The 21,972-nt window shown below is 44.0% G+C and overlaps 1 protein-coding gene and 1 long non-coding RNA gene across 2 annotated transcripts; one reads left to right on the forward strand and one right to left on the reverse strand.

Moving 5' to 3' along the window:
- The first annotated feature begins 1,783 nt into the window (after positions 1-1,783).
- Pafah1b2 (platelet activating factor acetylhydrolase 1b catalytic subunit 2) lies at positions 1,784-21,473 on the forward strand. Its single transcript, XM_048343897.1, has 6 exons — positions 1,784-1,930; positions 11,960-12,047; positions 14,006-14,095; positions 15,254-15,370; positions 16,314-16,436; positions 18,053-21,473. Exons 2-6 carry the CDS (start codon positions 11,967-11,969, stop codon positions 18,329-18,331), a joined length of 690 nt encoding a protein of 229 aa, XP_048199854.1. The 5' UTR covers positions 1,784-1,930; positions 11,960-11,966; the 3' UTR covers positions 18,332-21,473.
- Positions 13,044-13,566, reverse strand: LOC125349599. The gene is made up of 3 exons (XR_007210539.1): positions 13,506-13,566; positions 13,348-13,352; positions 13,044-13,289 (listed from the first exon to the last, which is right to left on the reverse strand). It is a non-coding gene; the product is annotated as an uncharacterized LOC125349599 (long non-coding RNA).
- Positions 21,474-21,972: the final 499 nt, after the last annotated feature.

Here is a 21,972-nt window from a genome sequence, read left to right on the forward strand (position 1 = left end):
GGCCCTGGGTTCGATTCCCCAGCACCACATATACAGAAAATGGCCGGAAGGGGCGCTGTGGCTCAAGTGGCAGAGTGCTAGCCTTGAGCAAGAAGAAGCCAGGGACAGTGCTCAGGCCCTGAGTCCAAGCCCCAGGACAGGCCAAAAAAAAAAAAAAAAACAAAAAACAATTTATGCAGGGCTGAGAATATGGCTTAGTGGTAGAGTGTTTGCCTTGCATGCATGAAGCCCTAGGTTCGATTCCTCTGCACAACATAAACAGAAAAGGCCAGAAGTGGCGCTGTGGCTCAAGTGGTAGAGTGCTAGCCTCAAGCCAAAAGAAGCCAGGGATAGTATGCTCAGGCACTGAGTCCAAGCCCCAGGACTGGCAAAAAACAATTTATGCAGTTTCTATTCTTTTATCAAAATATTTGATAACCTCTTTGACACCATCAAGTTCCCAGGCCTTAGGGTTTGAACTGAGGGGCCAAGTGCTGACCCTTTACTCTTTTTTTTTTTTTTTTTTGGCCAGTCCTGGGCCTTGGACTCAGGGCCTGAGCACTGTCCCTGGCTTCTTCCCGCTCAAGGCTAGCACTCTGCCACTTGAGCCACAGCGCCGCTTCTGGCCGTTTTCTGTATATGTGGTGCTGGGGAATCGAACCCAGGGCCTCGTGTATCCGAGGCAGGCACTCTTGCCACTAGGCCATATCCCCAGCCCCCCTTTTACTCTTTTTGCTCAAGGCTGGTGCTCTACTATTTGAACCACAGCTCTGCTTCTAGCTTTTTCATTTGTTGGTCATGGGCTTGAACTCAGTGCCTGGGTGCTATCCCTGAGCTTTTTCTCTCAAGGCTGGTGCTCTACCATTTTGAGCCACAGCCATACTTCCAGTTCTGTGATTAACTGGAGATAAAGTGCCTCTGGGACTTTCCTCCTGGGCTGGCTTTGAATTGTGACCCTCAGATTTCAGCCTTCCTATGTAGCTAGGATTGCGAGCATGAGCCACCAGTGCCTAGCTCATAGTACTCTTTATAAAGATTTTTTTTTTTAACAAAATCTGAACCTCGACTAGTTTCAAACCTGGAAGGCTCTGCCTGTACACCAGCATAGATCCTAATGCACTCTATCTTTAAAGGGCTATCTCAGGTGCCGCTCCACCATCGATTTCACCAGCAAAGGCTGAGCACATCTTTCCCCCTCCTGCTCTCTTGTTCTTAGGATCCCACGGGCACTTAACGTGTACCACGTTGGCTCTGTAGGCCTTCCCCTAAACTGGGTGCGATCTTCAGGCGGAGACTGGAGCTCACCCATCCCGCTATGGGGCCATCCACATCTTTGTACTTTCATCCAAAGCAACAGAAAGTCCACCCATAAATCCAGGAGGCGGCCTCCTTCACCTTGGGGGCGGGGGGGGGACGCATTTCCCTCCCCGTTTTAGCAGTCTGGGTTATTCCACGGGTGGAGGAGGAAGCCGGGTTGGCTGAATGGGAAGGGAATGGCGTCCGTGTGAGGTCAGGCTGCGTGGTCCCCAGGGCCACCTTGGGAAGGCGTCCATCACACCGAGGTGGCAGGAACGCAGAATGCAGGGGTGATGCGGCTGGAGGACAGGCAGCGAGACTCGAGTCGCGCAGACTACCTGCAGGAGAGAGAAAAGAGCGGGGCGGAGGGGTGGGGGACATCGCCGGCGGGGCAGGCGGGCACCGCACCTGGGCCCGAGTGAAAGTGAGGGGACCGCGCCGCCACGCAGCGGCGGGGGCCGAGGCGTCGGGGGCGGGACTTCCGGAACCCGTTTGCCTGAGTGGCAGGGGAACCGGAAGTGGAGGCGCTGCTGCTGGTGCTGGGGCCCGTGGAGGGACGCGCCGGAGCGGGGCCGCCGCGACTGAGCGAGCGACAGCGACGCGCCAACCCGCCGACGCCGCAGCCTCTGGGGGCCCGCACGGACCCTCTCCCTGTGTGAGTGCATGCCGGGTGGCGGGGACCCGTGGCTCCGAGGTCGGGGCGGGAAGGGACCGCGAGGTGTTATTGTGAGAGGCCCGCGGCCTCCCCTCCCCCCACGCCGGCCCCTCCCCCGCGCCATCACCGGGGCGGCCTGGGGAGGAGGGGGAGGGGGTGGGGGGGGGAGGCTTCGCGCCGGCCTCCGCCGCGGCCCGGCCGGCCGGCCGGCCCCCCTAAGCCTCCTTCCCAGCCTCCAACCCCAAGCCTGTGGCCACTTTCCTCCGCCGCGGGCCGGCGCCCCCTCCCCGCCGCTCCTCGTGGTGGGGCGCCGCGCCCTGCCCTTCCCTCCCACCCCCCTGGATTGGGCCTCCCCGCGCCCGGGCTCCCGGAGGCTGGGCGTTCACGCCCGCGGGGGCTCCTCCCGCCTCCAGACGCAGCTGTTACCTTTCCCCTCCATCCCCGAGGGGGAACCTGTGTGTCTTCTCTCTCCCATCGCTTCTTCCTCGGGCGCAGACCTGTGTGTGCGCGTGTGTGTGCGCGTGTGTGCGCGCGGCGCGTGCACTATCTCCCCTCTCCTTTTGTTGAGAATTTTCTACTCTTTAGAAACTTCTCTGTTAACCTCCTTCGAGAATCCAGGTCAGGGCACCCAGCACCTTTTAGAAAGGAGACCCTGAGAAACCGATGGTTTGTCCAGTACCAAGTAGTTCGTCAGCCTGTCAACGGATTGGGGGATTTGTTTCGTCTTCAGCGATGGAGATGGAACCCAGGGTCCTGTACCTACTGTGCACAAGGTTCTCCCACTGAGCTGCATCCCGTCCCATTTTTTTTTTTTTTAAAGACAGGATCCTGTTAGGAAGCTCAGACTGACTGAACTTTTTAAGTAGCCTAGGCTGACCTTGAACTCTATCTATCCTCCTGCTGAATGCCTTGCAAGTGGTGGAATTACGGGAGTATACCACCGTGCTCAAAACTTAAGTGGATAGATTTTTCTTCCTGAGTGTCTTCCCCCACCCAAGCCAAGTCCGTTTACTGGGTCAGAGACTTGTGGTCCACAAATTTGAGTCGTAGGGTACTCGTTATTTGGTTTTCCATAGTTCCCAGGTCAACATTGGCTTTCAAAACTTAGATACAGACCTTCAGAAAACTCTACACTTTAAGCTCCCACTCTTTGTAGAGTTGGCCATGGAGAAAGGAGAGGCCACTTGGAACCCAGGACTTCATTTTGTACAGCTTTAAATTAGGTGGGAAGGTAGAGTGTGAGGTAAAGGTGTGGAGAAAGATGGAATACAGAGGGTCATGGTCGCCTTGTCTCTTTCTGTTTTTCCTCTGGGTACCGTGTTCTGACATAAAGGTTGCCTCCTTGTGGGGGAGCAGGGGAGGAAATCACTGTGCATTAATTTCTTGGCTAGGGCATTTGATAATAAATAATGGATGTGCTGGACCCTGGTGATCCACCCACCAGCCAATGAGGCAACATAGCCCCAGCCAACTCTTGTCTGAAGCAGAATGAGGAGTCCTCAGGTCTGAGAGAAAACCTAAATTAATTCTTATTTCATTGTTCTCTTTCTGTTTCATAAATTTAACTCAGCATAAAAATCCAGTTGAGGGGCTGGAGTGTGGCTTAGTGGTCGAGTGCTCACTTTGTATGCATGAAGCCCTGGGTTATATTCCTCCGCACCACATAAACAGAAAAAGCCAGAAATGGCGCTGTGGCTCAAGTGGTAGAGTGCTAGCCTTGAGCAAAAAAAGAAAAAAAAAAAAGAAGAAGAAGAAGCCAGGGACAGTGCTCAGGCCCTGAGTCCCAAGCCCCAGGACTAGCAATAAATTAAAAAATTAAAAAATCCAGTTGAGCCTGAAGCCAGTTTGGGGGGGGGGGGCTCACACCTGTAATCCTAGCTACTCAGGAGGCTGAGATTGGAGGATTGCAGTTCAAAGCCAGCCCGTGCAGGAAAGGCTATGCTTGAGACCTCTTATCTCCAGTTAACCACCAGAAAACTGGAAATGGCACTGTGACTCAAGTGGTAGAGTGCTGGCCTTGAGCTGAAGAGCTCAGGGACAGTGCCCAGGCCCAGAATTCAAGCCCCATGACCAGCAGGGGGACAACGGGACACAGCACAGGACCCAGTTGAACTTGAGTGTGTGTGTGTGTGTGTTTGTATATAGGGTGAGTCTTGGGAATTTGAAATCAGGGCCTAAGCCTGATCTTTTGTGTTCTAGGCTAGAGCTCTAACACTTGAGGCACACCTTCACTTCTGGCTTTTTGGTGGTTGATTGGAGAGCAGATGTTCCTGCCCTGGCTGGCTTCAAATCACCATCCTCAGATCTCGGCCTCCTGAGTAGCTAGGATTACAGGTGTACAGCTTTTTAATAATTCTTTTTGAAGCTGCTTTCTCCACTACTGATAGTATAATCATCTGGAAATTTAAGTGTTGTATTGTCATAATCCAGGTTAAGTAGAGAAGAAAGAAAAGGCAGGGGTAATGTGCAAGCTGCTTACTCTTCCTGAAGAACTCATTTTGACCTACATTTAAAATTGCTTCTAATGGGGCTGGGGATATAGCCTAGTGGCAAGAGTACCTGCCTCGGATACACAAGGCCCTAGGTTCGATTTCCCAGCACCACATATACAGAAAACGGCCAGAAGCGGCGCTGTGGCTCAAGTGACAGAGTGCTAGCCTTGAGCGGGAAGAAGCCAGGGACAGTGCTTAGGCCCTGAGTCCAAGGCCCAGGACTGGCAAAAAAAAAAAAAAATTGCTTCTAGGACTGGTATAGGAGATCAAGAGGTGGAGAAAGACTGCATAGGAGGAATCATGGAGGAGCAAACAGCCCTGAGTTCAAACTCTAGTATTGAAAAAGTTATTTCTGGAGTGTAGTCTGTCCTGGAAACGGACAGAACTTTTGTTTGCCCACCTTTTGTCACTCAGCTGGGTTTTGTTTTTTAACAGCAGACTGAGTCTGCATTTAATAACTTGTTGTGAATCAGTAAGGTTAAATGGAGCAAACCAAATCCCTCTGTGTTGGTACATTTTTTTGGTGTGTGATGCTGGGGATTGAATCCAGAACCACAACTTTGGAGTGCTCTCTCACTGAGGTATACTAGAAGCTCTCTTCCCTTTTAAAGAATTTTTGTTACAGTTTCATTATTCTGAGGATGTCTGTATTACAAAATTGTCCTTTACCTGGGACAGAAATCTCACTTACATTTTTATGGTGTGCAACAAAAGATTCCTTTGGATAGCTCCTAATTGTTCATTCATATTTTTTGTTTGTTTTGCAGTAAAGTAGTCCCAAATTTGAATCTTAAGCAGTTGGCTTGGTTTTGCATTTCTGGCCTGGTTTGTGTGTTTGTTTTGCCAGTTCCAGGGCTTGAATTCAGGGCTTCTTACTCCACTTTCTTGCTCATTGCTGGTGCATTATTTCCTGAGCCCAGCCCAACATTTTGCTGGTTAGTTGGAGATGGGATCTTGCAGACTTTTCTGTCTCTGCTGGCTTGGAACCTCAGTTCTCCAGAGTAGCTAGGATTATGAGTTACTAGTGCTAGGCGTCTAGCCTGATTGTTAAAAGAAGAGAACACCTGGACTATAGCTCAATTTTCTTTTCTGGTTGTTTAAAACTGTTACCACTTTAAAAGCCATAGACCATGAAAGTTACTTTGTATTTTTTAACATTTTTTTGGATTGGCAAAACACAAAATCCAAGTCTGAAGCACAAAGAAACTTTTTTTTTTTTTTTTTGGCCAGTCCCGGGGCTTGGACTGGGCTTGAGCACTGTCCCTGGCTCCTTTTTCCTCAAGGCTAGCACTCTGCCACTTGAGCCACAACGCCACTTCTGGCCGTTTTCTGTATATGTGGTGCTGAGGAATCGAACTCAGGGCTTCATGTATATAAGGCAAGCACTCTTGCCACTAGGCCATATCCCCAGTCAAGAAACAAAAAAAAATTTTTTTTTTTTTGGCCAGTCCTGGGCTTTGGACTCAGAGCCTGAGCACTGTCCCTGGTAGCTTGTTTTTGCTCAAGGCTAGCACTCTGCCACTTGAGCCACAGCGCCACTTCTGGCCATTTTCTGTATATGTGGTGCTGGGGAATTGAACCTAGGACCTCCTGTATACGAGGCGAGCACTCTTGCCCGTAGGCCATATCCCCAGCCCAAGAAACAAATTTTTTTACTCAGATACTTTGCCCTTGGAGAGGAAGGATGACCTTGTATTCATAGTTAAAGAAAATAAAAGGATGACCAAATTGGTAGTGTTTTTAATTGTTTCACGGTTTTAATTGCCTTTAGCTTTATTTATTTTTTATTTTTTGCCAGTACTGAGGTTTGAACTCGGGACCTTATGTTTTCTCCCCTTGCTTGCAGTTAAGCTTTATTACTTCAGCAATGCCTTCCCGTAGCTTTTGCTGGGTGTGTGTGTGTGTGTGTGTGTGTGTGTGTGTGTGTGTATTTTCAGTGGTGGAGCTTGAACTCAGGCCCTGGGCACTTTCCTTGAGCTCTTTGCTCAAGGCTAGCACTCTACCACTTTTGAGCCATGGCTCTACTTCCAGTTTTTTGAGTAGCTAATTGGAGATAAGAGTCTCAGACTTTTTCCCCCAGCTAGCTTTGAACTGGGATCCTCAGATCTTAGCCTCCTGTGGATCTAGGATTACAAATGTGAGCCCAGCATGCTGTTTATTTTAGATGGGAAATTTTGCAGACTTTCCTTTCCAGATGGGCTTCAGACCTTAACCACTTCTCAGCCTCCTGAGTAGCTAGGATTACAGATAAGAGCCACTCATCTGCCTTCTGTTTTTTTGCCATTGAAGAACTTCAGAATTCAGATGAAAGTAGTTCTCTTAAGAGTTCAAAATGTCATTAAATATAGGTAGTAATAATAAAAATGTAAGTGAAACAACTTGGTAAACTAGCTTATCACAGTTTCTTCATTCCTTTCTATATGAAATGTAATATCCTTTGTTCAAGAGTAATAGGCTTTAGTTTGCTCAACAACAATAAATTGGGGTTAGGGATTACCTCATTGGTAGAGTACTTGCCTAGCATGTTTGATCCTCAAACAACCTCTCCCATCCTTGTGCCTGTGTGCGCGATGGACAAACAGAAGGAAGAAGGGGGGGGGGGGCCTAAACCACAATGGACGTAATTGATTGAGTATCCTTAATCCAAAATTACTCTGATTTTTTTTTAAACCATCATGATACCACAAGTGGAAATTTCCACACCTGACTTCATATGATGGATCACAGTCAAAATGCAAGGGCACTAACAACATTGTAGAAACTTACTATTGGGCTATCTAAGGTACATATGAAACATAAATGAATTTCATGTTTTGGCTTGTTCCTATCCTCAAGATACCTCAGGCTATGTGTTTGTAAACATTCTGAAATCCAAAACATTCCAGAAAAAGATATCCAACTTGTACATCTCTGTAGTTTCCAATTCCACTCCTCCTATTTGACGTATTTCTTAGATCTGAGTGTAGTTTGATTTAAGTAATATATATTAGTTCCTAGCAAAGGCCCCATAAATTGTTAGTTTTTAATAAATATTGCTATTTTGGATCAGCTGTTTATCTGATGGATGAATTTTGAAAGTCCATGTCTGTAAATTAGTTTGTAGATCTAAAGAGATCTTAAAGTTTATATAAATCACTAGTTTTGAAATGAGGCACACATATCCTCTGGGATACATATGACCCTTTGGGATATAAGAAAAAGGAAAGTCAGGCACTAGTAGCTCAACACCTGTAATTCTACCTACTCAGGAGGCAGAGATCTGAGGATCACAGTTTGAAGCCAGCCCAGGCAGAAAAGCCATAAGACTTAATCTCCATTAACCAGCAAAAAGCAGAAAATGGTGCTGTAGCTCAAGTGTTAAGAGTGATGGCCTTGGGCTGGGATATGGCCTAGTGGCAAAGAGTACTTGTCTCCTATACATGAGACCCTGGGTTCAATTCCCCAGCACCATATATACAGAAAACGGCCAGAAGTGGTGCTATGGCTCAAGTGGCAGAGTGGTAGCCTTGAGCAAAAAGAAGCCAGGGACAGTGCTCAGGCTCTGAGTCCAAGCCCCAGGACTGGCAAAAAAAAAAAAAAAAAGAGTGATGGCCTTGAGCACAAAAGCTCCAGGACTGCCCAGGCACTGAGTTCAAGCCTCATGACCAGCATTCACACAGCAAAAAACTGAACTTCTTGACCTTATTTATTCATTTTTCCAGTGGTGGGGCTTGAACTTGGGGCCTCGGCGCTATCCCTGAGCTCTTTTGCTCAAGGCTAGCACTCTACCACTTCGAGCCACAGCATCACTTCTGGGTTTCTGGTAGCTAATTGGAGATAAGAGTCTCACATACTTTCCTGTCCAGGCTGGCTTCAAACCATGATCTTCAGATCTCAGCCTCCTGAGTAGCTAGGATTATAAGCATGAGCCACCAGTGCTTGACTTTGAACTTACATTTTAATCTAAAGAGAAAATAATAATTTTAGATACATAGTAACTAATTTACATGCCAGGGTGTTTTTTTTTCTTTTTTGATACTGGGGATCGAACCTAGGATGTTGCACTTGCTAGGCAAGCACTTTGCCACTGAGCTACATCCCAGCCCATATGCCAGTGTTTGCATATTGGGATCTACTTCAAAAAAAATGCTGAGCAGTTAGAGGTATGGCTTAGTTGGTAGAGCGCTAGCCAGTGAATGAAAGCAGCAGGTACCAAGTTCAAGTTCCAATCTTGGACCTAAAAAAAAAGTTCTGAAACATTCAAGTGTTTGGACTTCATTGTGGATCATCCTTTGTTCATATGCTTGAGTTTCTTTTATGCTGGCTTGTTACGTATTCACCTACCTTCTCTGTCTTCAAGACAAATCTACCCTGAGAGACAAATCATTTCATTTTGTATTCATTTATTAGAAATTTATCTCACTGTGCTGTGGAGGTACAACTGAGTTGTAAGATTCATGCTTAGCATGCTTAGATTCAATCCCCAGCACCTAAGTTGGGGCGTGTATATGTGCATGCACGTGCGCACACACACTAGGTCTGGAGCTTGAACGCAAGGCCTGAGCTTGTTCACTCTAGGTTTTACCACTTGAGCCACTGCTCCACTTCTGGCTTTTTGATGGTTAATTAGAGGTAAAAGTCTCATGCATGGGGGCTGGGAATATGGCCTACTGGTAGAGTGCTTGCCTCAGAACCCAGAAGCCCTGGGTCCGATTCCTCAGCACCACATATCTAGAAAAGGCCAAGAGTGGCGCTGTGACTCAAAAAGTGGAGGGCTAGCCTTGAGCAAAAAGAAGCCAAGGACAGTGCTCAGGCCCTGAGTTCAAGCCCCAGGACTGGCAAAAAAAAAAAAGTCCTTCATGGACTTTCCTGCCTGGGCTTGCTTTGAACCTTGGTCCTCAGATCTCAGCCTCCTGAGCTGCTCCTAGTTTTTTTTTTCAGGGTTTTATGTTTGGTTTGTATTTTAATCTCACCTGTATGTACTTAGATCTCACTTTCCATCCACTGGTCCTCTCTTTTGGCTTAGGGTCATATAGTCTAAGCATGTATCTTTTCCAGGTAATCTCCAGGTACTTTAAGGCAGCTGTTTATGTCCTTTGTTTTCCTTCTCCTCTCATTTTTCTTTAGGTTGTAAACATAACTCATTTCTTTCAGCCATATTAGGGCTGGGGATATGGCCTAGTGCCAAGAGTGCTTGCCTCCCATACATGAAGCCCTGGGTTCAATTCCCCAGCACTACATATATAGAAAATGGCCAGAAGTGGCTCTGTGGCTCAAGTGGCAGAGTGCTAGCCTTGAGCAAAAAGAAACCAGGGACAGTGCTCAGGCCCTGAGTCCAAGGCCCAGGACTTGCAAAAAAAAAAAAAAAACCTAAATATTAATACCATCGTAAGTGGTGTTTTTAAGAACAGTAATGAAATTGAAAAACATTTTATTTTGTCTTATGAAGTGTATTTTAACACTTTTTTTTCAGCAACAGGATTTGAACTCAGGGCCTTGTGCTTGTTCAGCTGGCATGACTACTTGAGCCAAAACTCCAGCCTGGCTTTTTGCTGGTTGTTTGGAGATGGGAACTTTACAGGCTTTTCTGCATGGGCTGGCTTCTAACCAATAATCCTCTGTTCTTAGCCTCCTAAGGAGTTCTAGTTTTGTTATTGTTTTTTATTGTTTCTTTACTAGGGATTGAATTCAGATCCACATACTAGCTAGGTTGGTACTTTATCACCTGAGCAGTACTGCCACTCCTTTTTACATTGTTTGTTGTCAAGATAAGATGTAGGTTTTTTTGGCTTGTTTTTTTTGGGTTTTCCCCAGGCCGGCCTGCAATCCTTCTGTTTTTCTGTGTCACTGGAGATTATATAATACCTTAGCCTTTGGTTGAGTTGGAGATTCTTGTTCTTGCTGGGACTGGCCTCTAACTGCAATCCCCCAGTCTCCACCTTCTAAGTAGCTAGGATTACAGGCTTCACTACTATATGAGCTATGTATCCAGCTTCTAGTAATTCTTTAGTGTATAACTCTAGCAGCCTAAAAGGCTGTGATGTAGATTTGATGATATTTTATCTCTTGGTGTCATTTGGTACTTGCCATAAATAACATGTCATCATGAGATGCTAACATAAGTGTAGAATGTAACCAGGTGCTGGTGGCTTACAGCTTTAATCTTAGCTACTCAGGAAGCTGATAACCAGAGGCTGACAGTTTGAAGTCAGCTCAGGCAAAAAGTCCAATACACTCCTCCAAAATAACCAGCAGAAAGGTGGAGGTATTGCTCAGTGGTTGAGTGTCAGCCAAGCAAGTAAGTTTGAGCCCTGGGTTAAAATCCCAGTGCCAAACAGAAAAAAAGTATGCTTGAGTTGGTTTTTTGTTGTTGTTGTTGTTTGTCGGTTGGAGGGTATGAATTCGGGCCTGGGTGCTGTCTCTGAGCTCTTCAGCTCAAAGCTAGCGCTGTACCACTTGAGCTACAGCTCCACTTCCATTTTTCTGGTGGTTAATTGGAGATAAGAATCGCATGGACTTTCCTGCCAGGCTGGCTCTGAACCTCAATCCTCAGATCTCAGCCTCCCTGAATAGTGAGAATTATAGGAGTGAGCCACTGGTGCCTGGCTTTGCTTGAGATAGTTTACACTGCATCTTAGCTAAAGGGCTAAGACGTTTCTGGAGCATATTTTTAAAATGTGATTCTCTGGCTGGAGCATAGTGGCTCATGCTTGTAATCCTAGCTAGCTATTCGAGAGGCAGAGATCTGAGGATCATGGTTGTAAGCCAGTCAGGGTAGTAAAATCTGTGAGACTCTATCTCTAATACTACCAAAAATGCCAGAAGTGGAAATGTGGCTGAAGTGGTAGAACACTAGCCTTTAGCAAATAAGAAGCTAAAAGTGGTGCTGTGTCGCAAGTGGTAGAGGTCTAGCCTTGAGCTGAAGAGCTCTGGAACAGCACCCAGGCCCAGAGTTCCAAGTGCCCAGGCCTTGAGCAAAAAAAGAAGATTAGAGGGGCTGGGGATATGGCCTAGTGGCAAGAGTGCTTACCTCGTATACATGAAGCCCTGGGTTCGATTCCCCAGCACCACATATGTAGAAAACGGCCAGAAGTGGCGCTGTGGCTCAAGTGGCAGCATGCTAGCCTTGAGCAAAAGGAAGCCAGGGACAGTGCTAAGGCCCTGAGTTCAAGGCCCATGACTAGCCGAAAAAAAAAAGAAGAAGATTAGAGACAGTGCCCAGGCCCTGAGTTCAAACCCCAGTATGGGGAGTATGGGGAGGGGGTGGTTTACTGTTCTTGAGTGATACTCTAACCTGTTTAGAACTTTAGTGATACTGTATTTTTGGTATTTAATATTTAAGCAGCGGGGGAGGGGGAGGGAAGAGGTAACAAACAGTACAAGAAATGTACCCAATGCTTTAACATGAAACTGTAACCTCTCTGTACATCACTTTGACAAATAAGAAAAAATAAAATAATATTTAAGCAGCCATGTGTGTCCTAATTTAATATTTTAGTTGAGTGGCAGTGTACATTTCTGTTAATAAACGAAATATGACATGGACATTGTTTCTCAGGTGTAGAATGAGCCAAGGAGACTCGAACCCAGCAGCTATCCCCCATGCAGCAGAAGATATTCAAGGCGATGACAGATGGATGTCTCAGGTAAAAGGAGATGTATATATATATATCATGTGGGGTGAATCTCTTCTGTTTTTTAGGGTCTTTTGACCAAACTGCAAGCGATCAATTTCGATATTCAATAATAATAATGCAAGAAATTACAAAATTACAATAATGTTATAAATTACAAGTCTCATGTAGTTATTGGATCATCAGTGTGCCATTGGATTTGAGGGATTGTAATGTTATTTGAAAGTTTTTATATTGTACACATAGCCTATCAAGTTCGTGCCTGTAGACACTGCAGGGACTATATATGACTATCTCTGCACCTGCTAGTTACAAAAGAGAGGAGGGTCTGTCTCAGTGGGAGAGCACCTCCCTAGTGAGTGCAAAGCCTCAGCTTCAGTCCCTGGTACTGACAAAGTGAAACATGATTTTGGACAAGTCAAGTGATTAAAATAAACAACCAGATTTCCAACCAGGTTCCAGATGATCAGCTAGATTTTTTTTCTGTGGTAGATCCACTGAAGAATGTTTTGATAGCTTGGTAACAGTCCTCTTGTTAATATTAAAGGGTAACAGTATCTTTGAGGACAGTCATATAGGATGTAGTTTCTCCTTAAATTTGATATTCAGCCCAGTGATGGCTCATGCCTGTAATCCTAGCTACTCAGGAGGCTGAGATCTGAGGACCACAGTTCAAAGCCAGCCTAGGCAGGAAAGTCCATAAGACTCATCTCCAACTAACCACCAAAAAACTGGAAGTGGCACTGTGGCTCAAGTGATAGAACTCTAGCCTTGAGCTGAAGAGCTCAGGGGCATATTGACCAGTGGATCTCAGTGACTGTTACAATGGTGGTTAAAGGTGCTTGTTTATTGGGGGGGGGGGGCGTTATTAGCTTGAATGCAGTGCCTGAGTGCTGTTTCTGAACTCTTTTGCTCAAGACTAGACCTCTGCTACTTCAAGCCACAATGCCACTTCCAGTTTTCTCACACACTTGCCTGCCTAGACTGGCTTAGAACCCTGATCCTCAGATCTCAGCCTCCTGAGTAGCTAGGATTACAGGCATGAGCCACTGGTTTTGGGCTTAAAGATGATTTTCTTTTCTCTCTCCCTATTTGATTATGAAAGAATATATTTCTAAGTATCTTTGAGTTATTATATTGCTCAAAACTTTTCAGTTTCACTTTGGAGGCTCTGTCAGTTATCAAAATTAGCATCTTTAGTAAGATAACCAATATCACATATCTTTTATGTGATGGACTAAGGACATAACCCCTCTCTCTCTTTTTTTTTTTTTTTGGCCAGTCCTGGGGCTTGGACTCAGGGCCTGAGCACTGGCCCTGGCTTCTTTTTGCTCACTAGCACTCTGCCACTTGAGCCACAGCGCCACTTCTGGCCGTTTTCTGTATATGTGGTGCTGGGGAATTGAACCCAGGGCCTCATGTATATGAGGCAAGCACTCTTGCCACTAGGTCATATCCCCAGCCCCAAACCCTCTCTTTTGATTATTACAAGATGTTATAGGTTCGTCTTTTACTTTCCTTACTTCCTCTGCTTCTCGAAATCAACCATTTCTCCAAGGATTCCTGGTTACTTTCTTTGTTGTTTTTGTTTTTGCCAGACCTGGGGCTTCAACTCAGGAATTGGGCATTGTCCCTGAGATTGTTTTGCTCAAGGCTTGCACCCTACCACTTGAGCCACAGTACCACTTCGAGCTTTTTCTGTTTGTGTGGTATTAAGGAAGCAAACCCAGGGCTTCATGCATGTACTTCATGCTCTCACTTGGTATTTTCACTCAGTGCTGGCACTGTGCCACTTGAGCCACAGCTCTACCTTTGCTGGTTAATTGGAGTTGACTCTCACAGACTTTCCTGTGCAGGCTGATTGCTAACCTTAATCCAGAGATCTGTCTTCTGAGTAACTAGGTTACAGGTGTGAGCCACCAGCATCCATCTAGAAAAACCACTTTCTAACTTCCCTTTATTTATACCAGCACAATAGATTCGTCCTGGACTGTAAAGACAAAGAGCCTGATGTACTGTTTGTGGGAGACTCCATGGTACAGTTAATGCAGCAGTATGAGGTAAAGAGGATGGAGGGCGAGGGTGGTTTTTGGTTAAAAGTGTATGTCCAATAGTTACTATCAGACTTTCATTCTGAAGTGGCATTGTAGAGTCCTTCACGACTCAAGTTTGGGGGGGGTGGGAATGAAAGAAAATGTAGAAACAGCTGATACTAAGCAAAAGGAAAGAAATGTACTTACCACCCTACATATGTAAAGGTAACCCAGCTGTATATCACCTCTACAACAACTGTAATAATAATAAAAAAAGCTCTGGTTCAAAGTAGAAGAGAGACTAGACCTACCTAGTGGAGTTCTTTTTGCCACCAAGCATGGGAAAACAAAAAACTGTTGTTTATAACTAAATTCCAATTGTCATCTGGTTTCAAAGAAGTTTATGTTGTCTGTTTATGTATGTGCTGGTGGTGATTTTTTTTATTATGTTTGTCTGTGTAATGATTCTCATTTATTTTGTGTTTTCTGTATTTTCTTATTATATATATGTGTGTGTATATATATGTATATATGTATATATGTATGTATATATATATATATATATATATATATATATAGCCAGTCCTGGGGCTTGGACTCAGGGCCTGAGAACTGTCCCTGGCTTCTTTTTGCTCAAGGTTAGCACTCTACCACTTGAGCCACAGCGCCACCTCTGGCCATTCTCTGTATATATGGTGCATATGGTGCTGGGGAATTGAACCCAGGGCCTTCATGTATAGGAGGCCAGCACTCTTGCCACTAGGCCATATTCCCAGCCCCTATTTTATATATTTTTAAAGTGAGCTGTTGCAAATCTTTAGGTAAGGCATTCTTCCAAGGAAAACTTAGCAGAAAAAGATAGCTTTATTTTTTTGTGGCCCCAGCTCTAAATTTTTTTTTGTCTTACGTTTCAGCATTTCCCTGCTATTTTTAAACAGTTGAATTAACAGGAAGGAGAGTTTATACAGTTGACAACTTTTTAAGATGTTGATTATCCCTTAAGAAGCAATTAGCTGTGACTCAGTTACTGAGGAACTGAGTTAAGCAGTTAACGCACATCACCTTGAGTGTTATATTTGAGTGGAGAAATGGGAATATTTTAGATGCCTCACAATACATTTAATTAAAGGACTTTATTTTCCACTGATTTTATCTTAACTAAATCAAGTGTTTTTTTGTCTTTAGATATGGCGAGAACTTTTTTCCCCACTTCATGCACTTAATTTTGGAATTGGAGGAGATACAACAAGACATGTTCTGTGGAGACTAAAGAATGGAGAACTGGAGAACATTAAACCTAAGGTGAGGGGCTGGCGGCCTTGGGTTCAAATTCCACCAAAAATAATCCTAAAGTGGAATGAAACTTATTTTTAAAGAATATCCTTAATCTTGAGTGCTTTTTGAAATTAAATGTTTAGAAGTACTAAGACACAAACATTACTACTTTAAAGCACTACTTTACTCCCTGATGTCTCTTTAAAGTATGTGATACCATCATACCTTATTCCCCCCCTATCCCTGAGCTGCTTTTTGCTCAAGGCTAGTGCTGTACCACTCACACCACAGCTCCATGTATGGGTTTGTTTGTTGTCGGGGTTTTTTTTGGTTTGTTTTTGTTTTGGGCAATTAATTTCAGATAAGAGTCTCATAGACTTTCCTATATGGGCTGCCTTCAAACCATCATTCTCAGATCTCAGCTTTCTCAGTAGTGAGGGACACAGGCATGCCCAGCTCTGTCATATCTTTTTTTTTTTTTTTTTTTTTTTTTGGCCAGTCCTGGGCCTTGGACTCAGAGCCTGAGCCCTGGCCCTGGCTTCTTTTTGCTCAAGGCTAGCACTCTGCCACTTGAGCCACAGCACCACTTCTGGCTGTTTTCTATATATGTGGTGCTGGGGAATTGAACCCAGGTCTTCATGTATACGAGGCAAGCACTCTTGGCACTAGGCCATATTCCTAGCCCTCTGTCATAACTAAAGAATGTTCAAAAATGTATTTTGGCCTTGTTAGATTTTCAAAAATGAACTTACAACTCTATGATGATAGAATCCTTCCTTTCTAATGTAATTGTGACATTTAAATATTAATATGCTTGTAATTTATTCTGATACATGATAGGAGGCATAAATCAATGTTTTAGAGTAGGTGCCCAGTTAAAGTTATCCAATCTCATTGAAGAAATTCACCTTTTGTTGTGTAATTTTTGGAATAAGGTTTTTTTCCCCTTTAATTCTTACCTCCACTATAGGTCATTGTTGTCTGGGTAGGAACCAACAACCATGAAAATACTGCAGAAGAGGTAGCAGGTGGAATTGAGGCCATTGTACAACTTATCAACACCAGGCAGCCACAGGCCAAAATCATTGTATTGGTAAGTAGTCTTTGATGGGTGGAGACTTATAAAATCAGGTGACACAGTTTGTGCTTAAAGTCTGTTCTCTTTTCTTTGTGCCAGTACTAGGCTTGAACTTGGAGCATGATGCTCTCACTTGTCTTGTTCACTCAAAGCTGAGGCTATACTACTTAAGTCACACTTCTAGCTTTTTACTGGTTAATTGGAGACAATGTGTCAGGGATATTCAGGGATAAAAGCCTGGTGTGGCTTTTAACCATGATCCTCAGATCTTAGCTTCCTCGGTATCTTAAGATTACAACCCTGAGCCACCAGCACCTGGCAGACCTCTTAATATAATATGTGCAAGCCTTAGATTACCACACACAAAAACGTTCATTTTATTTTTCAAGCACTAGTCTTAAGCTACAGTCTGTTTTTGTTTTGTTTGTGGTACCTTTCAAGTCTTAGCACAATTAACATCAGCTTATCAGTAATCTAATAATAAACTAGTCCTAGTAGTTGTGTTCACATCTAAATTGTTCATGTGATTAGGAGCCCTTGCTTGGTCTCTTTAACTTTTTAGTTATAGGTTATATCTTCAAATACAAAAGAAATGAGAAAGGCTCCTGCTGCTCCCACAAAGAAATTAGCAGCAAACAGACTCCAGTTTTTTGGTATAATTAGAAGTGAGTATCTTGACCAAATAAAGCCCTTGTAGCCATCAAACCCTGGATTGAGAGTGCTGCTGAGGTTCTCTGTGGTTCTGGACATTTCTGCCAACCCAATTTCATAATGAAGCCCAGAAAAAAGTCATTCTAGGCCTGGTAGGTCGTTGTATACTAGTCCCGATTTCTTGGTCAGCATCAGCTCCACTTTATTAAGGACCTGGTAGCAAGTGGAGGCAGGCCTCAGGTGCCAACTACTGACAGTTTCATTGTTCACAGATCAGAGGCAGCTAGGTGGGGGCACTGTCATGTCTATGTCCCTGGATTTCAACAAAAAGCAACTTTCTACCATTTGAAGTTTTTGAGATGCTTAACAAGAACAGAAGTATAGAAGGAATGGGCCAGGACAGAGGCTAGGAATAGTGGTAGACCGCTTGCCTTCCTTCCTTCCTTCCCTCCCTCCCTCCCTCCCAAGGCTGGAACTCAGGGCCTGAGCACTCACTGTCCTTGGCTTCTTTTTGCTTAAGGCTAGCACTCTACCACTTGAGCCACACACAGTGCCACTTCTGGCTTTTTCTATATATGTGGTGCTGCGGAATCGAACCCAGGGCTTCATGTATATGAGGTAAGCACTGTACCACTAAGCCACGTTCCCAGCCCTGGTCAGCATTCTTTAAAACCGGTCTAGGCCATTCAGGTGCCAGTGGCTCACACAAGTAGTTCTGAGGAAGTTGTGATTCAGAGGACTGTAGTTCAAAGCTAGCCTGAGCAGAAAAGTCCACCATACTCCATCTCCAACTAACTAGCAAAAAGCAAGACTGGAGCCCTCAGTCAAACCTCAGTACTACAAAACAAAAAGTAATCTAGTTCAGTGTTTGAGAAATCAACTATTTAAAAGTGTCAAATAGATGAAATATTCCAGGAATGAATGAATGAATGAATGAAAGACCAACCTTCTCATTTGATGTCTTCTCCGCTTTGTCCCAGGGTTTATTACCTCGAGGTGAAAAGCCCAACCCTTTGAGGCAAAAGAATGCCAAGGTGAACCAACTTCTCAAGGTTTCACTGCCGAAGCTTGCTAACGTGCAGCTCCTGGATACAGATGGGGGCTTCGTTCACTCGGACGGTGCCATCTCCTGCCACGACATGTTTGATTTTCTGCATCTCACGGGAGGGGGCTACGCAAAGATCTGCAAGCCCCTCCATGAACTGATCATGCAATTGCTGGAGGAAACGCCTGAGGAGAAGCAAACCACCATTGCCTGACCAGCTCCCATCAGTGTTCACAACCTGCCAGCTTCCTCAGATCAGTTATGTCACTGGCACTACAGAATCCTCTTTCTTAAGGCACTTTGCATTGTAGAATGTTCCCGGATGCTCACATCTAGTGTTTGAAAGGGAAGAGGTTTTTAATTGGTCCTGTATATAGAAGGTTCGTTTGACACAAGAGAAAAATTAGCCAAGGAAGATTGTTTAAATTCATTTCAAACTACAAGGGGACTTTTTAGTTGTATATGTGACACATTCGTTGAATTACTGTTCTGTTCTTCCTAGGACATCATCAAGCCTAAGTACTATACAATATGAAGGTTCTTTTCTTGACCTTTTCTCTGTAGATTATGTCATATGTAATAATCAGAATCACAACTATTTGGCTTTAAAGTACATGTCTTTTCCAGTTTTTATGGTCTATAATTTACCTTTTGTCTTGCTCATGTGTATCCTCAGTATTTTCTTAACATATAGCATCAGATTAAACACGCTCGTCATCTCTCAAATCTGGGAGGAGCTATCATTACCAGTGAATTTGCTCCTCTCAATCTATCCCACGCTTAGCAGTGAGAAACAGGTGTCCCCTTTGGGGACCTCTTTGGAGGGTATTATGTATATGCTGCTGAATATCATGTCTATAATAGACCCATGCATGCAGCCTTTTCGCTCCTTTCCTCTCACTTTTTTTTTTCCTTATAGAGGGGTTCTTATTGACATGACAAGCTTTTTATCACATTAGGAGCTTTGTTGTTGGAAGTGTAAGTCCCCAGCCAGCTCTCTATGATGATATTACTGATGTATCTCATTCTTGTGTGGTGTTCTGTGCTGTAGAGTCTGTGTGGTGGTATCCATATTCAAGAGTTCTGGTTTGTTTTTCCAGTACAACTTGTTACAGTCTCCTTTATTCAGGGAAAAAAAATAATAATCGGAACTCTGTTTCTCATTCCATATCACCTAACATTGTGTTTTGTAGTATCAAGGTGTATTTTTTTTTTAGTTTAGTTTTTCTTTTTTTTTCCTTCTGCAAATGCTGAGGATCAAACCCTAGCACATACAAAGCAAACACTGTATGGCTGAGTTACACTCACAGCCCTATTTTTTTTTTTCTTAATTGGCTTAGCTCTTATATTAGTATTAAAAAAAAAAAAAGAGTTGGCTTTTTCCATGGGGAAACAGTGAAGCTATTCTCAAAATAGACATTGTACCTGTATTCCACCATCTTAGTAAAGAGAAATGAGGTCTACTTCTTATTTCTTTTTAACAATTTTTGTCTTTTTTGGTCCTGGGAATTGAACCCAGGACATTGTACTTGCTAGGCAAGTGCTTTGCCTCTGAGCAACATCCCAGCCTTACTTCCTGTTTCCTGACATGCCTTCATCTAAGAATTTTCTTTCAAGAGAGCTCGTTATAAGCTTGTTTGAGCTACCCAAACTTGTATTTAAAGAATAATGGAACAGCAGATGTGTTCTTGTCTAATATACCTGTAGGATATGTACAGACTGGATCTGCAGACATTTAAACTGGACCAGGTTGAGTACTGAAGTAACCCGTTCCAGTAACTCCGCCTAATGCTCCATTCTGTGACTAATGTGTGCGCTCTGTGTTCTGCTTGCTAAGCAAAGGGCAAGGATGTGTGTGCTGAGCTTGTGTTAAGACCCAGTTCTGACTGAGAAAGATAGAACTTGTGATGGGTTGTTGTTGAGGCTTTTTCTAGGATATTTTTTTTTGTCTTTTTTAAAAAACATAGCGTCCTGAATGTATCATGTCTTCATTAGCAACAGAAAATACACATGGTGTTTACTAAACTTGTTTACTATATTCATTTTTTCTCTCTATTTGTAGTAACCCAGGTTCTTGACTTTTCAAGACAGATTTTTTTCTTAATGAGGTATCATTACAGGAAGGAAATTTAAGCGAGAGTTTTGTGTGTAAAAAGACACTTTTCTATCCAGGTCTTTCTGTGTTAAGAGTGTGGGAAGATGGTTCAAATAAATCTATTAGGCTACTCCTGCAGCATGTGCTTTGAGCTTCTCTCTTAACTGAGAATCAAATAATCCCTTTGTGATCTGGCCTTCAGCTCCTTTGCTTCTATGTGTAAACCTCTGATACTACTACATTTTATATTCACCAGAGCTATTCAAGCAATAGTATTTGAACCACTAGCCTTTTAAATAAAATTCTTCCCCATTGCTAATGTGCAGATATTGAGTCCACTGTCATTTCTTGCCAGATTTCTTTGCACTGCTTTAGGCAAAAAGTGTTAGTCTTTTATTCTTGGACATCTCAGTCTGCTTCAGTGACAAAACTTCCAGCTTAGGTCTTTGTACTTTAAAAAAAAAAATGTGACTTTAATGCACTGTCCACATATAATGTCCTTGTCATCGTAACTAAGGGGCCAACTTACCAGGCAGCTAGCACAGGTATTGTTTCCTTTGCCAGCAAAATTTAATCCCTTTGCCCACCCATTCTTGGTACATGACAGCCAGTGAGGGGACTTGACTGATGTCTGTGGCCCTGTCTCTATAAAGTACAGGTTGGAGCTGTATTGCCAAGGGAGGTTGAGGGCAGGTGGTTTTGCTGCGGGTGCGTTGATTGTAGCTTATTCTAGGTGAGTGCTCTGGCTACCTCCTTTGGTCCACTGGGACTTCAGGACATCTGCCCAACCTGAATCTTCTGTCAAAAATTTCACAAACCTTGAATAGCTCCACCCCTGTTCTTCAAAATTGTAACTCAAGTCCCAGCTTTCTGGGTTTTTTTTTTTGTTTTGTTTTCTTAACTTAGTCACTGTTTACAGTTGTATGCTAAAGCCTGAAATACTGTCTGTACTGTGTTGTATGAACATTGCCAATTTTATATTTATTGCAGTGAAAAAGAAACTAAAAATATATGAGAAGGAGGAGCATGGCTCCTGAGTCTGTGGGTGCATGTGGGAGCAGTGAGTGGGGGCCTCTTGAAAGGAGACTGTGTGGAGAGGGGCCCCCGGCCTCTTGCTGCCTTCCCCTCTGGGATCACTGCTGCTGGCTGACTGAACTCCCCAGGTGGAGCTTGTGACTCTGCTTTGGCAAAGTTTCCTCGACTAGTAGAATTTCTTCTGTCAAGTGCATATTTCAATATAAATGTCAACATTTCACTGAAACGTGCTGATGTCTTTCTGTTTCCTTCATTGTATGGATTCCAGTGGGAAAAAGAAGGGATGGTTTTTCCTACCATGTCATCTTGCCTCCTTACTGTGGAACTCAATGTACAGACTGACTATCACATCTTCTGGAGGGGCCAGGGGCAGGGAGTGGGAGTAGAGAGTAGGATGGGGTGAGTAAATAGGAATCCTGAATAGATAAAGGAAAAACTGGTGCAGTGTTTCTATTGGACAAGAATATCTGATGGTTAAAAAAATAACTTTTAAACCACAAACTGGTTCTGAGGGTCACTAAAGCCCAGCTTGGGCAGGAAGGTCCATGAGACTAATCTCCAATAAAATTACCAAAAAGCCAGAAGTGGACCTGTGGGTCGTGGTAGAACACTAGCCTTGAGTGGAAAAGGCTCAGGGACAGTGCCCAGGTCCTGATTTCAAACCCCAGGATGGCAATCAAAAAAAAAAGTTTCAAGATAATATTTTCCATCCATTAGTCTTCTAG

Source organism: Perognathus longimembris, chromosome 3 (genome assembly GCF_023159225.1).
Source record: "Perognathus longimembris pacificus isolate PPM17 chromosome 3, ASM2315922v1, whole genome shotgun sequence".
Lineage (NCBI taxonomy): Eukaryota > Metazoa > Chordata > Mammalia > Rodentia > Heteromyidae > Perognathus > Perognathus longimembris.